The 11,125-nt window shown below is 39.8% G+C and overlaps 2 protein-coding genes across 2 annotated transcripts; one reads left to right on the top strand and one right to left on the bottom strand.

The window, feature by feature from the left end:
- Positions 1-627: 627 nt before the first annotated feature.
- On the bottom strand, positions 628-5,744 carry LOC119739825. Its single transcript, XM_038214911.1, has 7 exons — positions 4,912-5,744; positions 4,365-4,653; positions 3,843-4,002; positions 3,349-3,515; positions 3,050-3,186; positions 2,642-2,808; positions 628-2,319 (listed from the first exon to the last, which is right to left on the bottom strand). The coding sequence occupies exons 1-7, from the start codon at positions 5,642-5,644 to the stop codon at positions 1,993-1,995; spliced, it is 1,980 nt and encodes a 659-aa protein (XP_038070839.1). The 5' UTR covers positions 5,645-5,744; the 3' UTR covers positions 628-1,992.
- Positions 5,745-5,860: 116 nt separating this feature from the next.
- Positions 5,861-10,862, top strand: LOC119739827 (small integral membrane protein 19-like). The gene is made up of 4 exons (XM_038214914.1): positions 5,861-5,992; positions 6,858-7,021; positions 7,679-7,803; positions 8,454-10,862. Exons 2-4 carry the CDS (start codon positions 6,903-6,905, stop codon positions 8,531-8,533), a joined length of 324 nt encoding a protein of 107 aa, XP_038070842.1. The 5' UTR covers positions 5,861-5,992; positions 6,858-6,902; the 3' UTR covers positions 8,534-10,862.
- Positions 10,863-11,125: the final 263 nt, after the last annotated feature.

The following is an 11,125-nucleotide window of genomic DNA, read 5'->3' as shown; positions in this document are numbered from 1 at the left end:
AAAGCTCGGTGAAAAAAACCAAACCACCAATGTTAATACAAGTTCAATTCTGAGTTCTTTGCACATGGTTTGTGTAAGGATTTTCCGGTAATCTTCTTCTGAACGAGCCCTGGATTGGACGGCTATTTCTCCTATCTGCAATCAGGACTGTGTTTATACAGCCTTGATGGAGTCTCAAGAGGACTTACAGCGATAAAGACGTTTTTGGCGAGATTGCTTTGTCTTTATTTTTCTTTTCTTATTTTCTTAGTAGCAGACAGTAGCAAATGGACGAGGTCACTTGAGGATGTCAAAGGCATACTTTTCTAAGGAATCAAGATTGGATGATAAAGATAACATTCGTTAAGGTAAAATATTATCAAAATTGTGATGAAACCCAACAAAATGAGTCACAGATCGCCAGAGCTACATGCACTTCTGAGTAATGGGTCTTTTTACAAATCTTGCACAATGGAAATCAATACATGATACAATTAAAAAACAACATATCCAGTCTGTTTCTGTGCCTTCTTTTTCGGCCATTCAAACCAACAAGTTGTCAAAACAAAGATTTATTTTCTCCAGTCAGCAAGTTATTCAAGAAAAGTTTACAAAAACGTCTGGAAATGTACAAGCAGGTTGCAAATGTTTCAGTTAAGGTACACAGTCTATTTAGCATATTTCTTCATCTGCAAAAATGCAAAAAACAAAGTTACTTTGTAAACTACTTCATGCGGAGCATTTTCCACGTAAACGTTAAGGACAAAAATATAAATGTACTATTTTTAGAGCACTTGTTGCATGGAAGGTCAAAAATCAGGCAAGTTATGGCTATAATAAACACAAAAACTTTTAATTGACTTTCTTTTCCACTTGCCCTCTAAATTCCTCCAAAGCCACTTGGATGCCCATTAAACATTATGAGTGCCTTGGAATGTCCTGTTGGTTTCATGCATAGGGGACAGTTTCAAAGGATTCACAAAGGCCCCATAAAATGACACAAGAGCCAGGCTTAAACTATACTACCAATATTAAAAAACAAAGTAAGCATTGCATTGAAAAGTTGACTTCTCACTCATCATTTGCTACAACAATAGTTCTGAAATACATCTGTCCAAGAACTGCATTTGGTTTACCTTTCATACCAGTCAATGTGTTACTTTATAAAAAATTATAACTTTTACAGTAAACATGCATTTCTTAAAAATATTGTAAATACAGTCAGGGACAGAGCTAGGAGATCTGGGAAAAAAAAGGGTCGAAAGTGTCTTCACTGTAAAAAGTAAATGTAAGTGAAATGAAATGTACAACGAGCAGCAGACCAAATACATAAACCAAAGGCTGCCGAGGAGAGGTGGGGGGGGGGGGGTTGATAAGGGTCATTTGCTCCCTCCCCATTATTGAAAATGATCTCTCTCCTCTCTAACTAATGGATCCCTTGTTTCAGCGACATTTATTGTCAACCAACACCCCCCCCAAAAAAAATGTTGCTGCCAGAGACAAAAAATGAAACTGTACTTCATGTGTTAGAAACAAAGGGGACCAGTTGGCCATTTTTTTCTGAGTAACGGAGGGCGCTGTGACAATGCCACAGTGGGGTACGAACAGATGAGAATCAAAAGTTATTGACATAAAAGTATCAACCTCCCGAGGACGAACAGAGCACACTGTTGGAAATGTTGAGTTCTATACTCAACCAACTGGTTCTTTTCAGAACCACACTTCTTCCAAGATGAGATTTCTTTTCACATGGTGTTACCCGCAAACTTTCTAATTTATCTCATCCGCCATGCAAAGCTTCAAGTCATATATAAATTTACATGTTGGTACGATTCAGAAATGTAATCTTTACATCCTTTCAATTTTAGACTGTAATAAAGTTACTGAACTGCATCAATAAACATGGCGTTTCTACTGTATATAAAAACTATATAAACCCAGAAAATGACATTGTCACAGTCGCTTCAATTCGCTCAAAACTATGCCCATTATTCACTTCTTGGAAGTCTCTGATTACACGTTTCCGTTCTTCCATGGCAAACTGATACAAACGTTCACCACGCGGCCAATACATAGTCCCCCTTGCTCGTACGCATGGGCCACATTGAACGAATTGGAGGCTGCGCGGATGTCCCCGAATATCTCGTAGACGTTCTCGTACAAGATGAGTAAGATATCGACTGCGTCGATGACGAAGTGCAAACAGTGTCCCTCCACGCAGGAAATGAGGTCCGTCACGAATTGCTCTAAGGCTTTGGCGATGTCTGTCTCTGAACAAACTTTCAAGGTCTCCTCAACGTCTTTCAGGCCAACCCCTAACATCTGAAGACCCTTGAACACCTAAAAAGGGAAAAAAGACAAAGTAAGCCTAATAAAGCCGGTCTTAGAGCACACACAATTAAAACCCTCAATCAGTTTTGAATGTTAAAATCAATTTTTAAACAAATGTTCAGTTGAAGAGGTGGGAGGAAAACTGCATAAAACCCTCAGAATCAGCTTAAGGCTGAAGACCTAATCCACATGTGGACCAGGGCAGGAATCGAACCCAGGCCAGGAATCGAACCCAGGCCATCGAGGTGGAAGGCGAGGAAAGTATCACTGTGCCAACCTGACTCCAAAAATAATAAACAATGTTGACAGAGTTATGACACTTTTGCTTTACCTCTTTGTTGCCAAATGCCTCAAAGGATTCTCTGAATGTGGCCACGGTCTTGTTGCCATCTTGGACACATTGTTTGAAGTTGGTTGTCTTGGCACCTAAGCCGTGGAATATCCCTCTAAAGACCTGCACCCACGGCTCATCTTGGTTGCCATGGTTATACTCTACAGCTGGAAACAGCGGGTACAAAAGAAAACAGCCGTCAGTGATTTACCTCTTCGTTGCAAATGAGTCAGAATTGTAACAATTATGTCATCGCAAGTCACCAAACGTTATCACAAGTCCATCACAAGTCATGCAGTCTCAAGTCAAGTCACAAGCTATTCAAATGATTTGTGACAAAGGCATTCCTTTCGCCACTGTGTCATGTTTGTTTACCCTAAAAAAGACTTAATGGCATAATCTGCTTACTTGTATCGATGACATCTACAAATTGTCTGTTGACCAGATAACGCACATCGTATATCCCATCTGGAAGGTAAGATTCCAAAGCGATGTTTCCCTTAGGCACAGGGTTATCTAAGGGATTCTGGCCTCCTTGGACATACCTGTGGTGTGATATTTCATTATACCAAAATTAGCAAAAAAGGAGACTGTCGCAATCAAAAATCTTAATTCAAAAAAGGAGACTGTCGCAATCAAAAATCTTAATTCAAATCTTTGGAATCATTTGGTTTAGCAAATGCCAGTCTGGAGCAGAGGCTACTTACTTGAAGTCCACGTATTGGTCATTATTTGCGCCAACTGGGTAGACTCCAATCCAGTCCATGTGTGTGGCCTCATCCACTGGTACAGACCAAGACACTGTCAGATTGGCCCCATAAGCAACCCGGCTAGGGACGACATCCAAAGACCGTGCCTGCTCCACAACGATCATCTGAAAAATGAGGACACATTTTCATTTCTTTGTTTTCCTGAATTATTTAACTCTCAGATCAATGGCAGCAGAATGATTCTGAAACTTAGGGAGGTGGAACGTCACATTATGTCTCCATAGTGAGCATCTCAAAGTGGTGGGCAAATGAAAACAAATTCGGAAAATGGGGGGGGGGGGGGAAAATCGACTAGTTTTACCATCAACGCATCAACCTTAAGACTCACATCAAGTCTGACCTAATGTAAAGGAAAGTCAAAGGCATGCCCTATACTAATACAGCATTGCTTCAGGCTTGAAAGCAGTCCAAATCAGCTGTTCTATACTTACAGTTCCATTTTGACTCTGAGCAAAGACCTTCCACCACAACTTGTCCTCTCTTCTCACGAAGGCTTTGCCGGCGACGGCGGGCTGGGTGGGTGGGGAGGTAGGAACCTGTTGCCAATCGCTCCATGAAGTTCCCCTCTCAGTCTGCCAAACATGCCAAAGTCTGGAACATTTGAAACATTCAAAGAGAATTCACAGCAAATTTACACTGATGGATTTACATTTCATTTTCTCAAAAATTATTTGGTCTAATTCTAAGTTCTGCAGGTTCTATAGAGTAACTTTGGGATTTTCCAAAATGTGTGTAGATTAATTGATTTTGTCCATATCAACTACATCTTTTCATCAAAATTACCTAAATAGAAAATTCCAGCATTTGTTAATGACTGGGGTACCTTAATACTGTACGAGATCCGAATTGGCTAATGGATCCAAGCAAGCTGGGTGGTTTGAGCCCCACATTTACATGTGACAGACTTGTAACCGAAAAAAAATTCTAGGACAGGGAAAACTTGCAGTGCTTACATGCCCTTGGTGTCGACCAGAAACAACTCCCCACCCAGATGGACATTAGTCCCTGTGGCGATGACATTTGCCCCCAGGGTGGGGGGCACCTTGCCTGACAGGGTGTGCCACAGACCCCAGGTGCAGTAGCCCCACGGGTTGTCCACTGTGTCACAGGTTGTCTGGAAGATATGTTTGACAGTGCTGTCAGCTCCGAGAGCAAAAACCTCCAGAACACCGTTGGCAAAGCTGTGCGACATGACGTTAGCAACAGGACGACTCGTCGTGGTGACCTTCGGCTGAAATATTCCTGCATTAGGAGACGAAAGTTAAAGTAATAACATAGGGGTTTGTTGCATTCGAATGAATGACCCTTCACTAATTCTACCCATTCGCTTACCTCCCCTGTGTCTTTTGAATTTCAGTCATAAAGATTTTTTTTGTTTTTCATCTCGTTCTGTTTACAAAAAAAAGTCCTTTTAGATATTTTTACCCTTCCCCACCCTTTCAGAAATTCTGACAACTGGACGATAGGCTTGGGTGACTTGGATCACTCTCCGATAATTACCCATACTCCTCCAGTTCGCCCATCGCGTGTCATCCCTCTGCCACGTCCGGTACACATACCCGTCGCTCATCACGGCAAACGCCTCATAGTAGCCGGAGAACGTGTTGAAGATGACCGTGGCATCCGAGAACAGGTGTGCCTTGAAGACATCACCGATTCTCTGCCAAGCCGAGAATTCGCCACCTGCATCACTTTTACACCAGAAGAGTCCGGAAGTGCCTGTCATCGAACGAGTGAAGACGACAATCTGGCTCTTGTACGTCCCTACAGTGATCGAGTCCTGTCCGTGAAGAACCGTCCCACTCTCATATTCAAGGGAAGGCAATTTAGCCCACTTTCCAAAACTGATCTCAGTTCCTATCAACTCTTGTTTTATTGTGCACACCTGGCCACTAACTGTCTGGACAAATATTTGGGTTTGGTTGGTGCTCGCGTGTAGACCAACTGGGTTTGAAACAATCGCGGAGAAATTGGTCGGGTTTTCCTTCTGGTCTTGGGGAGCACCTAGTTCGATCCACTTGGACCAGACATAGGGCTGGATGTGCGAGGTTGTCGTGGCGTACTGCAGGCCGCCTTTAGACACCCGGAAAGCCAGTTGCGTGTCTGTGGTGTTGTCAAGTAAGTTTTTGATCACGAAAACTCTGTTGTCAGAAATACTGGTAGCCACACAACTCGTCATCATCACAGACAATGAAAGCCCTAATAATGCAATTCTGAAAACTAATGATGCCATAATGGATGTTTATTTCTGATTTCAGGCACCAAAAGTAATAAAACTCAGACTTTAGAGACGGGCCACGCCACACACACAACACTCGGTGAACAGTCTTTCAACTGGGTTTTCCCCTTTAGTCACATGCAAAATCACATGATCGCCAAACCCAACCCAAACCCAAAATATTGAAGAGCGCCCCCATTATTGTGAGAACGCATCGTCGTCATCTGCTGTGCTGGTTGAAGCATGGAGGAAGTATCTGGTTGATTTTCAGAGGATTGCACGACCATAACTAGTCTCATTAACCTGGATGTTAATATGTTTCTGCTGTCGAAATATGTTCAAATGATATCATAGGATCAATTGGTAATCAAGAATATTAACTAATGTAGCTAATTTTTGCGGTAATTTAACGATCTTAGAATTGCTCACAAAAACAGAAAATGCATAGAGCGCCCTCACTCAGTGTTCAGGTTTTGTTAAATTGCTCTATGCCTATGGTTAAATTCAGTGAGTTTCTACTCGCCTAATGACAGTTTTGAGAATATTTAAAAAATTAATTTTATTTTAAATTTTAAAACAACGTGCCTGGAAATTAGGCATGTTGATAGCAAAAATAACTTTAGCTTGGGAAATTAACCCCAGCCCAGAGCAACTGCTCATTGAGAATTCGACATATATGTAGACATTCCCAAATTCGCCTTGAGCGTCTTTTTTATTTTAGGCGGATTTTGGCGCTACATAAATATACATAATTATATATTAAAAATGCAACATTTTGCTATATTTTATGGCACCATGATTTTAGATGTTTGTATTCTCCAACTTTTGTGCAAACTTTTTGTTCCAATCTTCTTTTTGATTAGGCCTAGATGCAAAATTGCAAAATTGCATTCGTCTGCTTTGAGCCTTTGTTTATCTCCCAAAACTATCGTTGAATCTGATGTGAGCACGGGCAGTTGAATCTTTGAAAAAGGCTTATTATGATTATGATTATTAATATTATCACTTATCCAACTACATATTTGGTCCTACATGTTTGTCAGAAATTGTTTATGTTTTTACCTTCATGTAGGCCTATTCATCATTGTTTCAAAACCATTTCTAGATTTCATATATTTCCATTCCTGTACCATTAAACTGTGCAGCATTAATTTAAGCAAACAAAATGGAAGTATGCCATCACATAAAATACGATCTCTATGTTTTATCATGATTTGACCCTGTTTAGGCATTCCCATTGATGCTGCATGTTAGTAGCTTGATCTGAATCAAGATGGCCAGCGAGAATCACGGCCTACCGCCTGAGGTCCACATCGACCATTGGAATGAAGCCACTAACATCTACATGGTGGTTATTGTGGTCTCCATCTGGCTCTTCGTGTATTTGAAGAAGTAGGTTTTTAGGTTTGTTCCTTGAAACTGGACTAAGGTGGTGGAGGGGAGGGGGGGGGGGGATTGTTGCTCACCCCCAAAGTGAAACATTTCTTCTTGTTTTCATGGTTGTACACAATACATGTATGTACTGTATTGTGCTCATGGAATTATGATAAGGCCCCCCCAAAAAAATTCTGCTTCCGATTACATGTCATTTGAAAATAGGGTAGGTAGGTAGGGAATTCTCTTTTTTTTTGGCAAATTTTTGTGTGTGTACGATCATATGGAGGCATTTGCATGTTGTCAAGGGTAAAAGGTAGAAATTGACGTTTAGGATGTTTTTTTTCCTCATTTTTCCAATAACAAAATTAGGGTAGGGGCTATCAAAATAGGGTAGGTAGGGAAACCGGAAGCAGAACTATTATTTTTTGGCCTAAATTTGTTTAAAACTTATCAAAGGCAGGAACAAAAGGCAGGAACCCAAAATTGATTAGCATTTTAAAGTGTCGTATCTCCAATGTTTACACGTCAATAGGGTGTGCTTCTTGAACTCCGTTTCAGTAAGTTCATTCCATTCCATTCTGTCTACTTACTGCCAAATCACAAAATAACTATTTAAATTGGTTCTATTTTCATTTGAATGTTTGTTCTTGTTTTTGTTTTCTGTTTGCGAAGGCATAAGGGAATCTTTGCTCGGTTCTTTGCACGGCCCACAGCAGAGATGGAGGAAAGAACCCAGCGATACCGAGAAGAACTGAAGCAAGTCCGACTGCGGCAACAGCTCAACATGTATTACATCTGTAAGCGTTTATTCATTTGACTCAAAATGACATTTAGCCCAATTCATGACACTGCTAAAGGCATGTTTTTCAGGATGAAATTTCAGCCAGACATCCGATATTTAAGACTATTAATCATATTTGTCTAAACAAAGTGCATTGTAAGTGTAGGTGGTAGCTCAGAATTGAGTTTTTGTCTGTTGTTCATCTTGTCTCGCCCTCTAGTTGCCTTCCAATTGTCTTTCAGAGTTTACAAGAAGCCCCACCCCCTTTAGTGTACTCACTTTTCACACTGTCGTGTCGCCTACCCGTGATAAAATCAACATGGTTCCACTTTGATGTGTGTGAGCAGACCTAGGTTAGAATGGACACAGGTAGGCTAGGGATATCGTTCACACTGAGACCAGTTTTTACAAGGGTCAGCCCTAGATTTTGAATTTTCTGCCGGGAAAAATCCTCTCAACCCTGGTCCCAGCTAGGGCTGAATTTTTACTAGTATAGAGCGGTGGACTCATAGTAAAGTTGTGTTGGGTTCTTGCTTGTGTGAAAGAGGTTTCAAGAATCTTGAATTGTAGCCTGGTCTAACACAGAACGTTGGTAGTGTAAAAGAGCATTTTGTCTTTTCATATTTCTCACTCGCGTGACTATTTTTGCTTCTTTTTTTTTTACAGCTCGAAAGTGGGAGCAGAATAGGCAGAATCCAGAGGCAATGGAGCACCACGTAGACATGGATATGTTTGGCACATCGTGATGGCAGTGACGGAACATCACAGTTTTAAAGACCATAAATTTAACGACTTTGTCTACATTGAAGCAGTAAGAGGTTCTTCAACGCTTGAGGGTGCTCTGTTAACTTGACTGACTTTTTCTACGAAGCAGTAGGTGCTTTCATTCCCTCGCCGAATTGACGTTAGAGGCCGCTCTTTCAACTTAATGACAGTGATAATGCGATGGCTTTGATGAGAGCATGATAGTGATAAAGACCGGAAACCTTACTGAATTTTGTCTACACTGAAGAAATAGGAGCTACAGTTCAACTTGATGACAGTGAATGTGGTGAAGAAAACATGGAAGTTGTAAAGACCTTAACAACTTTACTGACTTTTTCTACACAAAAGACACAAAAGAACTATGTGTAGGAGATAGCTGGAGCTACAGTAATTCCCTTGGTACATTAACGATTGAGGACACACTTTTCAACTCCACCCCAGTGCTTAGGAAACTGTGCCATTTGCGGACTTGTTCTTACAAAAATACCATTTGCCCCTGTACTGCCCCAAACTACCCTGCCTAGCTGTTACTCCTTGTACCTCTCAAAACCGCCCACACACTCTGTGGTTTGATGGATTTATCACAGAATAAATACAATGTAATGCTATAATGGTCAACCTCACTCTTTAACTGCACCGTGCCCATGTCGCGTTTAAACCAGACATTTTCTCACAAAATGTGCATCCTGTTGCAAACAAATGCTCAGTTTGCCTCTCACAAAAGTTGGGAAACTGGATACTTCGATAGATGTTACTGTCAATCAGGCTACCAACACACAGAAGCAGTTTCTCTCTTGTCTGTCAGAAGTAAACAAAAACCTGCTGATCCGAAGGAACATTTTTTACTTTGCTCCTTCGTGTTCATCATTTTAGCAAATGACTACATTTTCTGGACTTGCAGGAAAGGAAAGGTTCTATAGAACCATCTCTAGCATGGAGATGTAAGGGGAATCAGAGACTCCCTGCCTTGCGTATGGACTATTTTGGACATCGTAGTTCTCAGTTTTAGATATTTTTTTTTTGTAATTCTGAAACTCGTCAAATTATTTTTTTAATTGATAATATCTTATACCATACAGTTGAAGATAACTAGAAGTAATGGCTGTGCACTGATTTCTTGCAATAGTCTCGTTATGCTCCAACTGTAACACCGGTCGCAGCTTTTGTTGGGAAAATCCAAACTTTAACTTTGAACAATCCTAGCAAACTTGCAAATTACGAGTTTAGATATCAAATCTTAAACTTGGTATGTTCTGTATGAGAAGCTATTAGACAATATAAAAAGTACCTCAAAACTCAAAGATGTTGCTGTGTACTGTGATGTAAGTCTTCTTGCAATTGCCTAATTCAGGCCTTTTTTTTCAAATTGTAAATAGCCTTTTGACAACATACACATGTGTATATTTCTCCTTTTTATTACTCAAATATCAAGCAAACAATTAATTTCTTGTTTATGGAACTTCTGCTGGCCAATTAATGCTTCAAACTGTTGGTAACATTTGTATTAATGGCCTTTTTTTTTTTTTTTAATTAATGAAGACAAAAGTTACAAATGGAGCCAAAGAATTGCTCTCCAAAGAGTGAAAATAAAAAAGAATGATACAAATTAAAAAGTAAATGCAAAAGAAGAAATAAGTACCTGTTACAAGATACAATTATTTTTGGATGTGCAATCAAAATTATGAGTTTCCACATTCATTGAAATGATTTTATAATTTGTGGTTCAAATTTCATGTAACCTCCTTTTTGGTGAGCTGATGTGAAAAAGTTTTTTCTTTTTCTTTTCAAAACTTTCATTGAATTCTGATTGTTCAATGAATTAACATGCAAATTGTAAATGATTTCCATATACCGGCAATTTGGAAAGAACTGATAATTGTATTATGATTTAAAGGTACATACCCCATGCTTTTAAAAAGGGGATATTTTCTCCAAACTAATTTTCAATTTGTATGTTTTGTTTAAAAAAAACCTTCTTCATTCCAAATATGGCCATCTGCAACCTTCTGAAAAAGCTCTGTCATTTTGTGTACAAATAACCCGCCCTACAAGAGGCAAATTATTGTCTTTGTCTGGCAGTAAAGAAATATTTCAATAATTTAACATCAGAAAAAAAAATTTCAATGTCTCACTCAATAGTGAATAACTTCTGTAGGCCCTATTGGTAGGAAAAAAAACACCTAATTAAATCTATTTTTCGAGGTGAAATTCGAAAATGGCACGGGGAGTCGGGGAACACATCTTTAATGTGTATCATTTCACTTGTATAGTTGTAACAAATAAAATCATAAAAGAGAACAATTATTGAAACTGTTTATGGAAGTTGTTTATGATGTTTGGTATTGATGATTGATTGGAGAATGATGGCAGTTCAGAAACTTGAATTTCTTCTTCAATGTTGAGGATCTCGGGCTTACTGCATTCCTCACTCAGTTTGAGACTACCGCAGGATGTCATTCTTTCCTCGCACTGCGAGGGATTGGAATGTCTTGCCACAATCTGTCATCCAGGCACCAACTGCCGATACATTTAAAGGGGCATTAACTAAAAATTAAGCCTTCTCTCGCATCACA

This window comes from Patiria miniata, unplaced genomic scaffold, assembly GCF_015706575.1.
Source record: "Patiria miniata isolate m_02_andy unplaced genomic scaffold, ASM1570657v1 HiC_scaffold_4, whole genome shotgun sequence".
In the NCBI taxonomy this organism is placed as follows: Eukaryota; Metazoa; Echinodermata; class Asteroidea; order Valvatida; family Asterinidae; genus Patiria; species Patiria miniata.
This window is presented reverse-complemented; position numbering and strand designations above follow the sequence as displayed.